Here is a 20,392-nt window from a genome sequence, read left to right as displayed (position 1 = left end):
ACCACAAAGTAGTTTTTCTCGGCGGGTAGCAGAAATTGGCGGAACACCGGCACACACAAGCTGGAATGATCAATGGACGTGACTGCTGCTGGTTTGAAGGAGCGAGCGTCGCTGCGCGCTCCCGCGGGGGCGTGTCCAGCACGGGCACCCTTTCCGACGCAACACGTGTTTGCCAGCGCGGTCCCGCCCCCACCCATGGGTGCTCCTAACGGAAGTTGGGTGTCCTGAAACATGCTCACCTCTCAAAACACGCTCACCAGCAGCGGCAGGAGTTGAAATACCGCAGTCTCGGGGAGGAAAGGTACGTAACTAAAGGTTTTAAACCCGCGGTGTCGCGTTGTTTTTGGGAGCAGCGCTCCGCGTGTCGTCGGGACTGACATCTGCAACTCCTGCAGCTGAGGAGGCTGTTTAAAACTCCAAACAAACCTTTTAACAGCAATGTTTAGTCATTAACATTTTTGTTTTGGTCTTTGAAGTAAATTAAAAAGTAAATGAGCAAATAAGCTCAGTGAGGAGACTTCTGTCAAACTTTAAAAACAATATTGACTAACTTCCCTCCAGCAAAGCCACAATTTAAAACCTGCAGGTATTTATCAGAGCTGGGTAGAGTAGCCAAAAATTGTACTCAAGTAAAAGTACTGTTATTTCAGAATAATATGACTCAAGTAGAAGTAAAAAGTAGTCATCCAAATAATTACTTGAGTAAAAGCAAAAAAGTACTTGGCGAAAAAACTACTCAAGTACTGAGTAACTGTTGAGTAACGTCTGATTAATTTTTTTAACACAACCATTCAAACAGACAAAAGTAGAAAATAATCATCTTCAGGCAAATTAAACCAATAAAATAATAAAAATAAAAAATAAAATAAAATTAAATTAATAAAAAATCAAAAATACCTTAAATTAAAATAATCTTAAAGTAAATTCAAGTACTTTTAATGAATAATAAAATAAGTAAAATAACAGAATAAAAAAATAAGCACAAGTAGCACAAAATGTCAAGCCTTTGTACTATTCTTTTTTAACCAGGCAGAACTAGAACAGGCCCATGAACTCATAGAAACTCTGTGTGTGTTTGAGTCTGTGTAAATGTGACAAAACATGCAAAAACAAACATTTTTCCCAAAGAATCACTCAGTGATGTCATGAGATTGACGCATACGTGGATAAAATGGATAAAAGAAAAGTAACAGCTCAACGTAGCCTAATGTAGCAGAGTGAGAGTAACAGTTTCTTCTTTACAAATCTACTCAAGTAAAAGTAAAAAGTATAGTGATTCAAAACTACTCCTAAAAGTACAACATTTCCCAAAACTTACTCAAGTAAATGTAACGGAGTAAATGTAACTCGTTAATACCCACCTCTGGTATTTATTTATGTATTTTTATCAGTTAAATATTATTTAAAACATGAAAGTAATGTATGATTCAGCAGGAATTGGTGAAATAGTTTCAGTTAGGATCTATATTAAAAGTACTTAGTTGAGACATCCATGCTGTTTATAGTCACTTTGGCCTTTTAAACTAATAAACATGGCTGTAAAAGGATGTGATTGAGTGGTGAGAGACTTATTATGATCAGGTGTGCATAATTATTGAGAGACAATCACATTAATTATGTAAAACACACACTAGTGGAGCCACACATGGACCATAATGACATGTCCCACAATACATCTTGATTTTGTCACCTGATACTGGATGACAGCATCTTTTTTTTTATTTGAAAATTATATTTATTGGGTTTTCAGATTTAACATATTCATTAATGATGATTTACATGTCCACATTCATAGAGAACAAAAACCAAGAACTACTGAAAAAATATATAAATGAATAAATGAAAATTCAATAAAATGAATAAATAAAAAAAATATAACCCTGCGTTTCCTATAGAGCTGATGTGTTGAATATTACATTTTCTTTATACACTTCCTGATTGGTGACTTTCAAGATATTTAATAAAATGTCCCCATAACTTAAAAAAAACTCTACCACTTTCCCCTTGGTGGCAGGTTAACTTCTCCATGGCTAGAGCGTTGGAAAGACTGTTAAACCAATGTTTAACTCTGGGAGGTTCAGTCTCTTCCAGGAAGTTGCTATACAGTGTTTAGCCTGAAGTGAGCAGAAAATGACAAAATTTTTATTCGCACCGGACACTCCTAAAAAAAAAATAGTCCTAGGATAAATACCCGAGGCAGACCGGTAGTTTGATAGAAATAATATCAGATACAGTTTGTATGACCTTTTCCCAGAATCTTTTTTCATTCCGAATTAGGTATTTACATGGTAATTTTTACTCATTTTAAATCGGATTTAATTTTAATTCTGAATTAAAGAGGAATTAAACTTCCCATCTAAACGCACCGAGTCACTCAATCTTACCAACTGTAGTCTGTTTGTCAGCTAGTCAGTAGTCCAGGTGATTATGGAGGCGTCCACTTGAGTTTTCTGTAAATTCTTGTTGTAATGCAGACTGGATGGTGATTCTTTGAGAAATCAAACCTCAGTGCGCAGATGAGTGCGGGTTTTATTGAAGCATGATGGCATCTTCAACTCCGACCCCCACGAAACTGCGGTGCGTCCTGGAAGGTGCTTGTTCGGTTATTCAGGCGGGCCTGTAAAAGTCTCTCCACAACTTTATTGACGTTAGATGTTAGGGCTACAGGATTATAGTTGTTAGGAGAAGGTGGATGAGATCTTTTTGGTGCTGGAACCTTCCGGCTCAGGCTGAAGAGGTGCTGCAGAATCCCACAGAGCCGGTCCAAACAGGCCGTCAGGACTCTGGGGCTGACGCCGTCCAGACCTGCAGCCTAGTTCCTTTTCAGTTCCCCACTTAGGTGCCTCTTCGCTTGACCGCTAGAGAGAGACACGTGGGAGGGGAGGAGGACCCACCATCTTTATGATGTGGTAGGAGACGACAATGGGGCAGCAGCAACATCTGTGAATGAGGTGGAAGATGAGGCAGCTGAGGTGTGAAGGGGGAGCTGTGGGCCGAGGGGGGATGGGAGGTGGCCACCTTTCAGAAATAGAAATAAGGGACGCCCCGATTTCAGCAGCGCAGGAGCCAAAGAAAAGCCCCAAAACTTCTAAACTGCATAAAAATGTGTTTATTTTATATGAAAAAACAAAATGCTTTGATTTAAAGTTTAAAGTGCTTTAATAGCATTGAACTTGCATGACTGTACAGACAGACAACCATACTAGTAACTGAAATATCCTCCTATGCTATGTACGTCCACATCAGCCAAGATGTATAATATAAACAGGTGAAGAATAGGGTGTAAAAGTTAATTTATTTCAATAATTCAACTAGAATATGGTGTAAAAGTTAATTTATTTCAATAATTCAACTAGAATATGGTGTAAAAGTTAATTTATTTCAATAATTCAACTAGAATATGGTGTAAAAGTTAACTTATTTCAATAATTCAACTAGAATATGGTGTAAAAGTTAATTTATTTCAATAATTCAACTTAAAAGATGAAACTAATATATTACCTAGTCTTATTACATGCAAAGCAAGATATGTTAAACCTTTTATTTGTTATAATTTTGATGATGAAACTGTTTATTGATTTCATAAAATATTCTCTAATTTATTTTTTGTTTGGGGTTTCATAAACTGAGCCATAATCACCAACATTATAACAAATAAAGGCTTGAAATATCTCACCTTGAATGTAGTGGGGAAATAATATATTTGTTTCACCTTTAGTTAAATTTACTACGAATGACGTTTTGCAATATATTCTAATTTTCCGACCTTTACCTGTATATTATGACATCAATAAATAAGAGCTTAATATATGTCCGTATTGGTTCAATACGGAACGCAACATTTAATTCCCAATTCCCAAGCCCTCTGGGTTAGCTCCCGTTCACCTTTAAGCCTGGGTTATACTTGCTGTTGGTGCTTGCGTTCACGTCCGTTCGCGTGCACCACCAACCGCAACGTTGTTCGCGTAGTACACAAGGAGAGCGCGTCGTACCGGCGGGGACCGATAGTGGGCAGGAAGTAGAGTAACAGTTGGAAAAGTGATTAAATATTTAGTGGTAGCGGCAGTAGCAAATTAGAACAACAAACAAGTTAACATGACAACATTGGATGATGTAGGATGTTATAACATTGCTTTGGTTGCGATCTTGGCAAAGGAAACGGTGCCAGCGACCTCCGCATCGTCACTTGATGCCAGCTGGTATCTGACCGCGGCCAGAGCGAGAACTGCAGGTCTCGTACGCGCTCAGTGTCTTTTTGAGAATGTGCACGTCGACGCGTCAAATGAACGCAGGATACGTGTACTGTTACACCCAGTGTGACTCTTGTCATATACTGGGATTCACAGCCAGCTAAACTCTCCATGACACTATGACCTCCAAGGAACAGGCAAAGTTGTGGTCGGACAGGTTTAATGTCACAAATTGTGAAACTGAAACACAAAGTACAGAAAATACAAATTAATGGCCGATACAAAACGATGTCAGTTAATAACGGACATGGCGGATCTAGTATTCATAGATCTAGGCAGAGCAGCGTCCGCGAACGGATCCGACCGTTATATTAACACATAACTAAATAAAAGTGTCAAACAGAACAAAAAGGGTCAAACAGAACTATCTGAGCCAGGTGGCTCAGATAGAAAAGGCCCCTGACCGAATTGGGGCCCCAAGCGAAATGTTATTTGGAGGCCCCCCCGACCCCCACCCCAAATCAATCATAGGTACAAAATAACATGCACCTTAACTTGACAACCTTTATCAATAATAACAAATGTACTGGAAGTATAGATACAGTAGTTTGACTGTATAAGTCAGATAAAATGTAAAGTCAACCTGAAATAATAAATAAATATTGAATAAATAAACAAATCCAAGCCATAAACAGTCATCAATTACTCATGTAAATAAAGTTACTTCCACCACCTCAATCCCATTGCAAAAAACTGAAAGCAGACCTGAAATCAGAGCTAAATGTGCACATGTGCCTTTTACAGATGCACACGTCTCTATGTTCTGGATGCAAACTAATCAATGAGGTCAAACACTTCTTAACAACATAAATTGATATAGCCAATATATCATATATTGGCTAAAGTTTATAGCTTATATACAACCAACTGGTCACCACTCTTTTTCAACAGAGGTGAATGCAGAGGCCGTTAATAAGGCACTCAATCAATGTTCATTAGGACCGCTGGAAAAACACTATTGTAGGCCAAAGTCTGCACAGAGATTCATACCTGATGAGTAGCAGCTCAGGTGTTTGCTACGTTTTATTTCAACAACATACCCACCTTCAAGTGAAGAACCCTTTTTTTTTAACATTTTTTTTCTTCTCTCACGCGCTCCTGATTCGTGATGTCTTTTGCACGACATGTTGAAATCTCACTTTCTGCAGCCCTGGAAGAGCCTGCACGCGCACCCCTCTGATTGGTCGGATGCTGAGCTGTCAATCATTGCGCGGTCAAATTAGAGAGTCTCTTTTCTCTCTTCGGCCTCTTGGTAGCGCTTCAACCTTTTTAAGGTCAAAATAACTCGTAAAGAAATCACAACCAAAACATTTAGGACAAACGAACCTAATTTGCCACCTAAAACAGCATCACCAGCTCATACCGGAGCTAACAGACAGGTTATGCCTGAAGTTACCCACTACTCACCGTGTGGAGCAGAACGTCATTCAATATGAAGAATCGGCAGATTAACTTTATAACAGCATCGTCACACAGATGAATAATGTCATGGATTGGCAAACGTAGTGACCATTGTTTACACTACATTCTAAATGCATTGTGGGGTAGATTAAATACATTATACACAATCTAACAGTTCTCACTTGGAGCACTCGGGCAAAATGAGATGTAGTGCACGATCTAGTGAGTACGGGGTAATCTCAACACCACATAAAGGCTAATGGAGTACGCAGTTATAGTTAGTTTGCAATTGAGTCATATTTCTAAGAAAGAAAATAAATAAGCTTTGACTTTTTTTTTTTTCTTTACATAAACTTTTTTTTGTGATTTAAATTAATCTTTTTCTGTTACAAAGTGTGGAGGTTATTGACCCATTCAACAACATTTTCAGGGATTTATCAAACGTGGAGCAGGGTCTTATCTACAGTTGTGGTTTGAGAATTCAAAATGACCTCGACCTTGTAAAATGTGACTCACAAGGGAGGATAGCTGCAAACACTATCTCACCTACGTCCAGGGAGAAACACTGCCCACTCACAAAAGTATGAATTCTGTTTTTTCAAGTCATTGGAATGGGTTCTGTTTTCTTAAGGCCGCATTTTGGCAAATCTGTGTTTCACCTTAGACACTTTTCTTTCTCATTTCTACTCTTGTGAAGTGCTTCTGCAACATAACTGTTATCAGAGAATGTTTTCACGGTCATGTTTTGAAGTCCAGGCCTATTACAATTATTTTATTTTTTTAAAGTTAAAACTGTATTTTTAGCCCCCCCCCCCCCCTTTTTTTTTTTAGGATGGACAAGATGACTGTAGCCCTACACTAGGACTTGTGCATGTGGATAGAATAGAATTGTCTTTTTTTGTCATTGTACGAATACAACAAAATTGGTAGTACAAACTCTTAAACCCTTTAAGTGCAGAATAAAAAGAACATTTAAAATGACATAATCACACACACACACACACACACACACACACACACACACACACACACACACACACACACACACACACACACACACACACACCGTAGCAGCTTAAGGAGACTAAACAAAAACAGTAGATTGCAGAGACTCCGAGCAAAGATGCGGAGACATTGAAATTCAGCAGCACATTTGGTGATTATAAGAAAAAGGTGGTGTTGATTGCATGTACCTTGCATGTCATTACTATAAAACAGATGGAAATTTGTAAGTAAAGGGAATTTGCGGTATTAAGCACTGTTATAGCCTTTGGATAAAAACTGTTTTTACGAGCCTTCAGAGACTTGAAACGTCTGCAGTAATTCAAAGTGCTGGTGACCTGGATGGGAAGAATCCCTTACGATGTCTTTAGCCGTACTAAGACAGCAAGACCTGTACACTTCTTCCAGGGTGGGTAGCGAGCAACCGATGATGTCTTGGGCTGTGTTAACCACCCTTTAGAGGGATTTCTGGTCAGCCACAAACACCACACACACATTCAATAAGTCAGGATGCTTTCTATGGAGCAACAATAGAATGACACCAAAAGTTCCTGAGTCATATTGTTATTCCTGGGAACTCTCAGAAAGTATCATCTTTGTTGTGCTTTCTTGATGGTGGTTGTGTTCATTTTCCAAGTTAAGTCTTCTTGTATGTGAACACCAAGAAACCGGAAATCCGCTACCCTCTCCACCTGTTTTACCCCGATGAATAAGGGTTGAGTGTCTGTTTTGGACTGAAGTCTATGACCAGCTCCTCGGTCTTGGAGGTAGCAAAACCGTGGTATGACTGAAGTCAGAAGAAGACTGCAAGAAGTCCGACACCACCAAGATCAGGTGGAAAGGAAAGTTTGTTGTTTTTTTTGGGGGGGGGTTGTATGCCTGTTCTTTCTTGCTCACTCTTGACATTTTTAACTTATCTGTTGCTGACAATGAAGACAATAAATTGCAAAAACTGAATCTGTTTTTTACAGGAATGACCAGTCCCTTTTTGGTAACTTTAGGTATTTGGTTTACTTTTCAGCTTTTCTTTGAAATGGGAGTTTTGCTGCTTCTTTCCTGCTCGAGGGCCCTAAACGAAAGCTGCACAGCACGCAGGCCAGGAACTTATTGATCGGACAGCAGATCCAATCCTTGGCTGACTCAACCGACACAGATGAACAAAGCTCTTGCTGTTTGGACTTTGACTGCTTTCCTGGTATACCATCCTAACAGGCTGCTGTGGTCTTCAGGAGATTATTAACATCATGTCCAAGCCCCTGTACAACCCACATGACCCCGTGAAACAGGCACCTGCCCAAGGATGGTATGCATTCTCAAGCACACAGCCGCTGCCTCACCCTGGACCCAGATCCAGCACCAGCTCTTCTGGATCTGTCAAGATTCCTGTCAGCTCTGGGGCAGCAGTCCTCCCACAGAAACATCTGCCTACAAGTGTTTTGGAGCCGAAAGACAAGTGTCCTTCCTCAAGCACAGGGGTGACACCCTCAACCCTTCAAGGACATAGAGGGACTCATGCTGAAAATGGCCATGAGCCCACAAACTGGTTTCCAAACTATAAACCCACCCCAGGGTGCAACTCTTACAAATCCATTCCACACTGTGATTATGATACTACAGTCTTGGACAAACCGGTGTTTCCCGAGTCAAGTGACGGCAGCTACTACCGGCAGTTAGCTACCCGGATCTTAATGACCTATGGAGTTGACGAAGAATTTCTGGATGAACTCATCCTATACCCCGAGGATCAGACGACTGCTGAAAAGCTGCCTCACATTTTAAACCTTCGAAGGTCCACAAGATCAACAGCACTTCGGTTGGCACCCTCCTCTGAACCTCAACCTTCCTCAAGCAACGGTATTGATGGATTATTTTCTCCTGGAGATGCGGGGATGCGCCAAGAAACCACTCCTTCAGTGACTCCTCAAACAAGTACAGTGTTTGACCCCAGGCATCCTGGTGGGTACACTGCAAGGGTCGAGGAAGGCATTGGGAATGCCATCGCAAGTACAGCTCACCAGTCCACATCATCGACCAAAGATTGGCGTGAGGTTCAAGGACAAGGGTCAGGAGATGCGAGTCAGATGGAGAAACGGGAGACGCAACTTCAGATGCATCAGGGGCTTCAGCAGCATTCCCAGCAGCAGTATCAACATAATTCCCAGCAGCATCATTATCAACAGCATCATTCCCAGCAGCAGCAGCAGCAGCAGGAGCAGCCAGGGCAGGAACCAGTGTCACAGGAAGGGAAAGGTCGGCCACCTCAAGAATCTTCAACATCAAAACCAGTTTCTCCGTATTCTTTCAACTCCGCCATTACAGATCTCTCACATCCTGTCCCACATCCAGAGTTGATGCCCAGGGATCCATGCGCCAGTGTTGTTCCTTCATCTCATCAAATCCCTGGAAACATCCCTGATATGTCCCATTCAAGATGGCAACCTCCTGCAAAGACGCCACCCTCCCAGACTCTGCCATCCCCAGCAATGATGCAAGACTGTGCTGGGGCTCCACCAAGAACACTCACACTTACCTGTTCTGTATGTAAGACAGAATGTGCAAGTACGAAGGTGAGTGGAAGACAGCAATCTTTTCTTGGGCAAGTTAGGACTTTTTTTTTTTTTTTCCCCATATCTTGCATTTTTAATTTAAGGTGCTCATATGTGTAATGGTCATGGGGCTTCAAATGATTCAATTAATTGGATTCTACATAAAAAATTTAGTAGATTGGATTAATGCTGCCCTGTGACACAAGATGGCTAACCTGAGCAGTCATTCCCAACATGTGGGTCGAGATGGGCACATTTTTATGGAAGAAGGGACAAAAGTGACAATTGAAGTGAATGCACCAGCACTTGTGCCAGGTTGGTGGAGATATTGTGCACTCAGAATAGGAAAAACAAATAAAAATACATTATTAACATGTAGTCATAAACAAAAAAAAATACAGGCAACATTTTCAAATACATAAGTTGTGAGTGTCATTATTGTGAGGAGCCGTAGATGAAAGGGAAGGACATCTCAAATGTAGACAACTTGGAAAAGGTAAAGGTAGGTAATTGATAGTAACATGTAATGCATGTGTCAGTGAAAAGAGGAGTGGGAATGGCAAGATTGCACACAGGGTGAAGTAGGTGGAGAGAGATAGCGTTATCAGTGATGGAATAGCAGGGAGAGTAAGAAGAAACTGTTTACAAAACACCACTGAGGCCAGCTCCTCTTGGGGATGGGTATGATTTAAAAATGAGCACATTAGGAGCAAGCTGGGTTACAGGTGGTTGAGGTAAATGAGGAAAGGCTGGATTAAGATGACCTGGACACATAAAGAGGTCACCTGACTTTGAGGTTGGAGTGCACCAACCAACTGGCTGAGACTGGTGTTGTCCTGATTAAGACCCACGCTTTCTGATGTCATTGCATTCCAGTGAATGATGACGCTGCTATCTTGACCTGCCAGATGTTGTATGGTTGGGGAAGACTGTTACAGAATTTGGAAGAAATCCCTAATTTGCAGCAAATGTTGAAATTGAATGAAGGACTTAGATTAATTAAAGGAATGAACATGCTGGAAGATGGATGTTCCTCTTTCCTCTTTCGTGTCAGATTTTGGCAATTGTTTTTTTTTTTTAAATTGTGAATGTCATTTTTTTTTTTTTATCCTTGTTTATAGAGTTTGTTTTTTTTTGGATGTAGAATGTATATGCGCATATCAATTTAGTTAGACCCCCATTGAGCAAGAATGCTGTGACCTGCATTGTTTTTTTTAAGACATTTCCATGTTTCAACACAGCTAATACAAATGAGTGTCGTTAACAGACTTGTGCAGACCTCGATGACGAGCTGAATCTGAACCATTCATGTGTATCAGGTGTGTTGAAACCTATGAAACATGCAGGGTAGTGGCCAGTAGTGGCCACCATGGAGCCAGTAGTATGTGGTGACTCAGCAAACGGCACCACTTTTGGTGTTTGCCAACCACCACTAGATAAAAGAAAAAGAAGACAGCAAAGATGAAGTTGGAAATAGATAAGAAACAAACTAGAGTAATAAGATGGAATAATAACATTTGAGGCAGATAAATGCCATCTCGGGCCTGCCGCCCACGGTGTATCCGACTAAGATCGAGTCAGCTCAACCCCTCTCCCAGCAGTTTTTGAAGGCAGCCCTGAATCTGTAACCCCACAACTGGAATTCGTTTTTTTCTGATAGAAGTTCCTGAAAAGCTGGATTCCAAGACTGTTTCAGATGATGATGTGTAGATGATACTAATTCTAATTCCGCTGATGTCAATGGCCCTTTCAGTCCCCTGTCCAGTACTGACACACCCCTCTACAGCAGAGTTAAGAGTTTCTGGAGGTAATGGGGAAGTCTGAGGTGGACAGAGTGAAGAGAAATGGTGAGAGCACAGTGCCTTGTGGTGCTCCAGTGCCGTTGACTCACAGAAACACAACTTTTCAGTCTTACAGACTCTGATCTGTTTTTCTAGGTCGTCCTTATTCAGGTCATGGAGGGATGGGACTTCTCACGTATCTATGTTGGCTTAATTATAATAAATGCACCGGAGAAGCTGAGGAACGTGGTCCCCTACAGTATTACCTTGTCTGAATAAGAGTAGTCTCAATGAAGCAGGAGGGCCATGGCATTTTCAGCACTACGATAATAGAATTGAGTCTTTACAGACACTCAAGGACTTGTATAATGTGGAATGTGAGGACCATGTTAGGTAGATTTGTAGACTGATTGATTGATTCCCCTTGTAAAGTCTAAAGTTGAAGAGTTGTTGTAGAATCCCACATAGCTGATCTGCACTGGCCTTCAGGACGCTGGAGCTGATACCATTTGGACTTAGATCCTTTACCGGACTGTAGGAAACCAAGCCAAAGGGGGACGACGACAATGGGCCTGTATTTGGATCTATAAGCAGGAGTACAGGTGGGGTTACAGATACAGAGAGGTCAATGGGTTTTTATTGCAGTGTAGGACCTCAACTGGACCCACTCTGGTAGCAAATAAATACTCCTTACCAGTTGTCAATAACCACTTTTAAAACAAAATGGAATAAGAAAAGGAAACTAGAATGACGTATTCAACATAAAATAATATATAATTGGACTCTTGGGCATACAAGTGCCTCCAAATTGCAACAATTAAAGAAAACAACCCATTAAGGGGGCTGACATGTTTGCTGGGACACAGCTTGTCCTGGTGGTGATGGTGTTCTCCAGGGGCTGCAACAAAAATCAATGACGAAATAAGTTGACAACGAATTTAGTAATTGATACTTAATGGTTTTTGTCATCACACATTTGTTTCATGCTGTGCATTGGGGTGTGCACTTCTTAAAGGATTAATGGTGTATAACGGCTTTAAAAAGAAAGTGATCCAGAGAAAATACTAGATGCACAATCAAAAACACGCCCGTTGTGTTCCCTATTTCTTCTTTTTTTCTACTATCTGAGACCAAGTTGGAAATTGCTCCCAAATAACTCTCACTACTCAAAGCTCTATTGAGAGGTTAACATTACGAATGTGTGACCAAGAGGCACCATAACGACTGGTATATACGTGCAAAGCTCTATTTCTACGTCTTCCAATCTCGTATTTATTCTTTCAGCTGTTCCTTTTAGGGGGTCGCATCAGTAAATCATCCGCCTCCATCTAACCATGTCCTCTGCATCCTCGTCTCTCACTCCAGCTACCAACATGTCCTCTCTCACTCTGCCAAATCCTGTAAGTAGGGCTGCAACTAACGACTATTTTAATAGTCGACTAGTCACCGATTATTGAAACGATTAGTCGACTAATCGGATAATTAGTAATTTTTTCTTAAATTTAGTATGTCGCTTTAATTATGTGGCAAATGATAATAAACACAAGAAAGATGGGTACTTCAATGAAAAATACAGGACTGTCTCAGAAAATTAGAATATTGTGATAAAGTCCTTTATTTTCTGTAATGCAAAAATGTCATCCATTCTGAATTCATTACAAATCAACTGAAATATTGCAAGCCTTTTATTATTTTAATATTGCTGATCATGGCTTACAGCTTAAGAAAAATCAAATATCCTTTCTCAAAAAATTAGAATATTCTGGGAATCTTAATCTTAAACTGTAAGCCATAATCAGCAATATTAAAATAATAAAAGGCTTGTAATATTTCAGTTGATTTGTAATGAATCCAGAATGGATGACATTTTTGTTTTTTTTTAAATTGCATTACAGAAAATAAAGAACTTTGTCACAATATTCTAATTTTCTGAGACAGTCCTATAGATATTTTATTCAACTTTGCCGCTGTTCATACAGAAAGTTAATAAAATGTCCTATTTAAAACCAAGGACAAGTATAGACATAAATCCCTAAATAAATAAACCTCTGTCCATTATTTTTCATTTTTTAAGGACAGGCAAATGTGTTATATAAAAAATAAAATAAAACGTCTCATATCTTTTCTCTATCAAGTGGGTGAAATCGGTTCTGGATGGCAGGACGTGCTCTGGGTTGAACTGGTGTATCATTTGTTAAACTCGTCACCCAGACCCGGCGTGCTTTCTCTTGAAATGCTCGTGCATTACCAACGTGCTCCCGTGATAAGCAAGGTCTGCTTTGCAAACCTTGCAAGTCATCTTTTTATTTACCGTATCGAGGCTAAAAGGCTCCAAAACTTTAGAAGATTTGTTACATGCAGCTGCTACAGGACGGGACGCAGTCATTATTGTTTACCCGCTACCGCTCGGCAGAGAGACGCCAGCGCGCATGCGCGACTCTCAGCAGAGATTGTATTGAAGTGAGATGCCTCACTCCGTTGGAAAAACACGTCTGGCGACAATTGTCGACAATGGAATTCATTGTCGACAATTTTGATTATCGATTTTTGACGACAACGTCGACGAATCGTTGCAGCCCTACCTGTAAGCAACGGCAGGATGGTCGTAACTGCCCATCCTTTGTTTCATAGTTTTGAGCTACAGAGTTAAATAAGTCAGTGAGCCGTCACATGCCTTAAACAATCTTAGACCAATTTCAAAGCCTAATAGGTAAATAAAATGGTTTAACTTATTGTGCAATTCACAACCTGATTACTCGATTCGTTGTTTCAATGATTGACAGATTCATTGACTAAAAATAGTCATCAGTTGCAGCCCTGGTAATCTCCACATGTCATGGTATTGTCATAAAGGTAATCCTCGTCTGGAACCCCAAAGCACTCTACTGAGGGGTTTTTTCACGTTCCTGTGTCGTCCTCAAATTAGACCCAGGTCGCCTCTGAACAATGAGTTTATTAGTGGCGGTGAGGGATCTGGTGACGATCCTCTTTGGTCAAGTGGAAGACTGGTGGTAGAGCTGTTTGCATCTCCAACATTTACCCATTGTGACTCCAGAGTTTTTATTTTCTCTGGTTGAACAGTAGACAAACTCTCGTAGTTGAAAACATAGCAGAAGAGTGAAGGAGGCTGTGGATCCTTCCGGTGAAAGGACCTACTCTGGTTCAGATGCCCCCAAAACTCTGATCCCGTGTTGTAAAACTTAATTTCACCCAAACCACAGAGAGAACAGAACTCAAAAGAGAAAAAGCGGCTTGAAAAAAGTTAAAAAACCTTTATTTGACTGGGTCCAAGAACATGTGTTATCACCTGCTGGACATACTGTATCCAACATTCATTGGTGGTCTTAAGCAGTGTATCTCTGGATCTCTGTCAGTCATATTTTGGCACTTTTACACGAGTACCTACTCAGCCCGACTCGACTCGTCTCCACTCGGTTTGGTTCTTTTCCACTAGGGGTCTAACGTGCCGAGTAGATACTTTTCTGTAACTATTCTGCCGAGGTTGTAAGCAGCTGAGTCGGGCTGCATCTGACGTCATCACACTACACGCCACCGATTGGTCGGGGGGTTGGTCAATCACTAGGGGTGTAACAATATATCGGGCCACGAAATTTCGTGATACAAAAACGCCACGAAACGTGTTGTGGAGGTGACTAGTGTCATTATAGTCCCTGATTTACATCAGAATATAAAGAATATATTTATAAAATAATGAACCCTGAATTACCAAAATTACCTTAACAAAAATAAATCTCCTCTTACACTTATAAGGTGAGCATGAATCAATCTTTTTTATGATTTTTTTATTTACTTTTATTTATTCATTTAATTTTAGTTGTTACATTTCTGGAAAACAAAAAAGTAAAATCATACATGAGAGAAACTATTCAGTTTGTGGCAAAATATTTGTACTTGTATGAAACTGAAGATGCATAATGCAAAATTTACTTTTAGTTCAGTTTGTGGAAAATGGTTGGCCTGGCTTTCTCTTTAAAACTTAAACAGTTATAAAGCATTACAAACTGTAACAATAGGGCAAACGCACAGCATTGTTTTGTATTTTGTGTCTTTCAAATAAAAGACCATGTTTTCCAGTCATATGTTCCTCATCCAAGGTTGTTAAAAAAAATACTGCTATAATATCGTATCGTTATCGTGACCTCAATATCATGTATCGTACCGTATCGTGAGATTAGTGTATCGTTACACCCCTACCAATCACACAATTGAGTACGTCAGCAATTTCGGTCCAACCGCGGCTACTTCTGATCTGGGTATTGAAAAGAAACGAGGGCAAGGCAAGTCGAGTGGGGCTGAATAGGTACTAGTGTAAAAGCGCCATTTGAGGTACTTTGGTTGGTTTGTCAGTTTGCAAGCTACCACATCTTCTGGCTCCAGCGACAACCACAAACCGAGCTGCTGTCACATTGTTTTCATAATAAATTGACGTTTATTTTATGGGAAGTATACTTCCAGATGTGTACACATCCAGTCATGTTGGAAGTAAGAAATCCTCCGTTTAATAGTGAAGTTTAATAGCCCGGCCCCCGTATCATTCACTGTTTGATGATACTTTCTTGTGAATTGGTCCGGTACTGTTTTCATCCACAACCATTTCGACTGGTACTAAAATTGAACTATTGGCAACATGGTGGGGGCGGGGCTTATATAATCACTCCTAACGCTCTTCACACCAGTCTTGTGTTGATACTACATTCGTTTATTACTCTGGACAACACTGGACAGGTGTAGAAATGAAGAGTGGGAAGTAGACAGAGGCGGTCTCTTTGCGTCCAAATGTTGGGAAGCTGTTGGCCCTGGAGATCAAAATGAAAACTGTAGGAATCAGACTCATTATTGGTGCTGAAGAAGAAAGGAATTAGGATGCCCGCCCAATTTAGGAGTTTAATGGATAAAGTTCCCACCTCGTACTCTAGCAAACATTTCAGCTCCTGAAAGATTTTAGTTTCACTGCAGCTTTCCAGTGTGGATTATTAACCAGCTAAGATGTTTTATTATGTATGGTCACTGTTGTTAATATAAAAGAATTGAATTGAATTGAATTGAAATCAATTGCATTGAATTGAACAAAATCTGGTTCATTGGATGAAATTTTCAGGCCTGATGTGTTTTTTTTTTTTATTCAACTTGTAACTTTTGACATTGCCTTTTTTTTGTGACGTTATTCAGTTTGCAATGATTGTCATCGAACCTCACAAAATGTCGAGCTCTTCTATGACATCAACGTCACAGAATCCACAGCCCAAGATGACTTTTATCTTCCATATATTATTAGCAGTCTTACTCATGCATTGTTTTATATTTCATATCAAAGATCTATGACCCCCAAACTCAGCCTTGCAGTTGAAATACTAATCTGTTAAGACCTCTGTGAACTTATTCACATTTATGTGCTGCAAGATGATCCAATTGGTACCTGAAACCACATAAATGTAATATATTAATTAAATATTTGTTTACCTTTCAAACTCTAGGACTGGATCTCCCACCAGAGCGCACCTCTTCACCTTGAGAACTGGAAACGCCGCCGGGAACTGTCAGTCTTGTATTCTTTTTTTTTTTTCCAAATACAATGCCTGTCTTCCTCCCTGTTCCATCCATCCGTCTGTCTCCGTCTGTCTTCCTGTCCTCCCTTAAGCGACCAGGCCTCTAGTATACCCCTTTTCCAGCAAAGCGGTTCCAGGGCTGGTTCTGGGCCAGTGCTGGTTCACAAGCCGGTGTGCTTTTCCACAGCTCGGGTGCTAAGGGGAGCCATGTCATTACGTCACTGCAAACGTCAGTTATGTCGCTGCGTTTGCATTGGCGCAGAAAATCGGGTTAATACGGGCTTGGTCCGCATAGCACCGTCCATTTTCGCCTGGACTTCCTCCGTGGACCATGTCGCTAAAAGACAGGTTGTCTCCTCCTCAGACCACTGCTGCTTTGCTGTATCCCGATTAATTTGTTGCTTATTTGAAAATGGTGCCGTCTTGCTATTGCCGTTGGTCTTAATAACTCCGCCCCCTCCGCTTACGTAGCCGGTTCTTTCCTCTAGACCAGCAAAGAGTTGGTGCTACCTTGGAACCGTTTTTTTCTGGCCCGGAAAACGTTCTTTGTCAGTGGAAACAGAAAGCCCGGTTCCAAACTCAGCACTGGCCCAGAACCAGAACCTGGAACCGGTTTGGTGGAAAAGGGTTAGTAAAGGACCCAAGCTTGAAAAGAGGGCAACCCCGCCCACAGAAGAATCAGAATCAAAGGAGTTTTTACTTTATTATACGTGTATAAAGGGCCACACAAGGGTTTTCTCAAACAAAGAGAACAGGGTTGTTAATTTTGCTTTTTAAAGTTGGCAAGCTTAGTTCGCGAATTTTCAATGGTTTCTGATGTTCAAATTGTGAACTGCCGTAATTACATATTTGATTGCTGTGCTTGACTTTTCTACAGGTATCCCGATTGGGATGGACATGTGACATCAGTACCGAGGTATTTTTATACATAAACTGAGCACATAAAATAAGGAAATTTGTGTTTTAGTGGGTTATTTCTTGTAACTAGGAGAGCCGCGGGGCGGCTCAACATCTCCCCCTATACCGATATTGGTATCGGGGCCGATACTGCTCTCATATACTCGTAATCGCAACAATTCTCCGATACCACGCACCGATACTTCATTGTTGTTGTAGTTAGTGACTATAGGGGGAGATGTTGAGCCGCCCCGCGGCTCCCCGGGTGAGTGAGCAGCCTGGCAGCGGAGCAGCCGCCGAGCCGCCACAGCTCAGCCAGCTGTTCCGTGTTTCAGTTTGTTCTTCCTTAATTATACAAACTGGACGGTTGAGTATTAACCTTACTCACAGGGGACTTTATTAAACACCCCAAGTAACTCACAGTACAACATAAACAATCCCACTGTTACAATCCGGTTAGCCGCGTTAGCTGCGTTAGTCGCGCCAACAGCCCGCAGTCTGTCTTGCTTTTGTCGTTATTGTTTTGTATTGTATTGTTATTGTTTTGTCGTTATTATTTATGTCCGTTATTTTGAAATATGTCCACACTGCGGTCATCCCGCTTGCATTAACTGTCGCTATCTTGCCTGAAACGGTGCTGCCAGTCTCACCCACGGGTATCACTCTCCTCCCATCACCATGCCGGTTAGCCGCCTAGCCTAGCCTAGCGGCTAACCGGACTGTAAGAATGGGATTGTTTATGTTCTTCTTCTTTTTCTTCTTCTCTGTTTTATTGGCGGATCGCAACCAACTTTAAGGTGCATACCGCCACCTACTGTACAAGAGTGTGTAACATCATTTCATTTAGCCTGTTTTTTTAATTTTATTTGATTGTTTGTTGTTTCACACGTTTTGTTTAAAATTGAATATCTGTTGCAAATAAAACCTTTCTTCCAATTCATTGCATTTTTCATTGGATTTTTAGCCTAGTTATTTTTGTGGTAGAAGTATCGGATAGGCGAGTACACAAATTAAAATACTCGTACTCTGTGTGAAAAAAATGGTAGTTGTAACAGTGTTGATTGGTAATACATCTAATACTGTTGGTGCCACGTTTGTAAGGAGCATTTAGGTGTGGGGTGAGCAGCAGAGCTCCCACTGCCTAACTACTTATTTTTCCATTGACTCTTGTTTGGTGGATGGGATGATTGACGTTTCAAGCACAAACAGGAGCCTTGGTGTTTCATTGGCAGCAACCAACATCCTCAGCTCTGCTCCTCATCCCTCAAATGAAGGTTCCTTTCAAATGTGGCGCCATTTACAAGGGAAATACATCGCTATAAGATATATTGGCAAGAAGCAATGTTACAACAAAGAAATAATACCTTTTTTCTGTTGTTTTGGTGTTTTTCGGTTGGAAAGAGTCCAACTGATCTTTTGAAATTGTCCTTTCTCTGTTGTTCACATGTACTTCTGTTCTTTTCAGTTTTTCGGATAAAAATGCGAGGACACCCCGCTCAACTTCTCCCATTCAGCATTGCTACCCCAAAATCCCGCGCCACAGCCTGTCCCCTTCTCCCTCGGGAGGCCCCGGCCTCCGGCGCCACCCTGTGGTTGAAAGAGAGAGACTTAGATCCAGATCACCATCCACACACTCGTCCAGGTTTGTGAGGAGGACGATTCAATGTTTAAATCACATATACGAACTAAAAGGGATATTAGTCGTCAATGAAATGCTGAATGCTAAAGTATAATAAACCAAAATGTCAGTATTTGCCGTTTGGTATTTTAAATTTTATCTTCACTAAACTTATATCTACGGAGGAGTATTAAGGCCAGGCAGGAGAAAAATAAAAATAATATTTTAGGAGGAAGATTTTGTTTTTCATTATGCACTTCAAGAAAAAAGTCGAAATGTCGAGAATAATGTTAAAATACAATTTGAATAAAGGCGAAATTTCGACTTTATTCGCGAAATTTCGACTTTATTCGCGAAATTTCGACTTTATTTGCGAAATTTCGACTTTATTCACGAAATTGTATTTCAACATTATTCTCAACATTTTTACTTTTTTCTCGTAATTGTACTTCAACATTATTCTCGTCATTTAGACTTTTTTCTCAACATTTCGACTTTTTGTGCACTTTTTTGTGCATAATAAAAAAAATCTTCCCATCTCAAATATTTTTTCTTCTGCATGGCCCTATTACTCTTCCGTATATATCAGACATGCTACTGAGAAACATCTTTTTTATTTTTATGAGATGATATAATGAAATCCTTACCTCTTCATCAGGTCCCGCTCTCGTTCCTGGTCTCCTCGGCTTCACCGCTATGGATCCTCCCGATATCGGTCACGTTCAAGGAGCCGGGAGAGATGGCGTTCACCGAAAAGGGCGTCGCCGAGGAGCAGGAGCCGAGAGCGATGGGCGTCGCCGAGGAGAAGGAGTCAGGAGCGATGGGCGTCGCCGAGGAGGAGGAGCCGGGAGCGAAAGGGGTTGCCGAGGAGGAGCGGCTTTGAGCGAAGGGCGTCGCCGAGGAGGAGGAGCCGGGAGCAAAGTATTTCGCCGAGGAGGAGCCGGGAGCGAAGTATTTCACCGAGGAGGAGGAGCTGGGACCGAAGTGCGTCTCCGAGGAGGAGGAGCCGGGAGCGAAGTGTTTCGCCGAGGAGGAGGAGCCGGGAGCGAAGTGTTTCGCCGAGGAGGAGGAGCCGGGAGCGAAGTGTTTCGCCGAGGAGGAGGAGCCGGGAGCGAAGTGTTTCGCCGAGGAGGAGGAGCCGAGAGCGAAGTTTTTCACCGAGGAGGAGGAGCCGAGAGCGAAGTGTTTCACCGAGGAGGAGGAGGAGCCAGGAGCGAAGTGTTTCGCCGAGGAGGAGAAGCCGTGAGCGAAGTGCGTCACCGAGGAGGAGGAGCCGGGAGCGAAGTGTTTCGCCGAGGAGGAGGAGCCGGGAGCGAAGTGTTTCACCGAG

At 41.3% G+C, this 20,392-nt stretch overlaps 1 protein-coding gene across 1 annotated transcript; it reads left to right on the top strand.

Annotated features, from left to right (window-relative positions):
- Window positions 1-9,036: 9,036 nt before the first annotated feature.
- On the top strand, window positions 9,037-20,308 carry LOC133420426 (zinc finger protein 638-like). The gene is made up of 6 exons (XM_061710120.1): window positions 9,037-9,220; window positions 16,476-16,537; window positions 17,425-17,463; window positions 18,910-19,086; window positions 19,721-19,872; window positions 19,947-20,308. The coding sequence occupies exons 1-6, from the start codon at window positions 9,071-9,073 to the stop codon at window positions 20,306-20,308; spliced, it is 942 nt and encodes a 313-aa protein (XP_061566104.1). The 5' UTR covers window positions 9,037-9,070.
- The last annotated feature ends 84 nt before the right edge of the window (window positions 20,309-20,392 follow it).

Source organism: Cololabis saira, chromosome 20 (genome assembly GCF_033807715.1).
Source record: "Cololabis saira isolate AMF1-May2022 chromosome 20, fColSai1.1, whole genome shotgun sequence".
Taxonomy (NCBI): Eukaryota; Metazoa; Chordata; class Actinopteri; order Beloniformes; family Belonidae; genus Cololabis; species Cololabis saira.
Note: the sequence above shows the minus strand (reverse complement) of the source record. Positions and strands in the feature narration are given on the sequence as shown.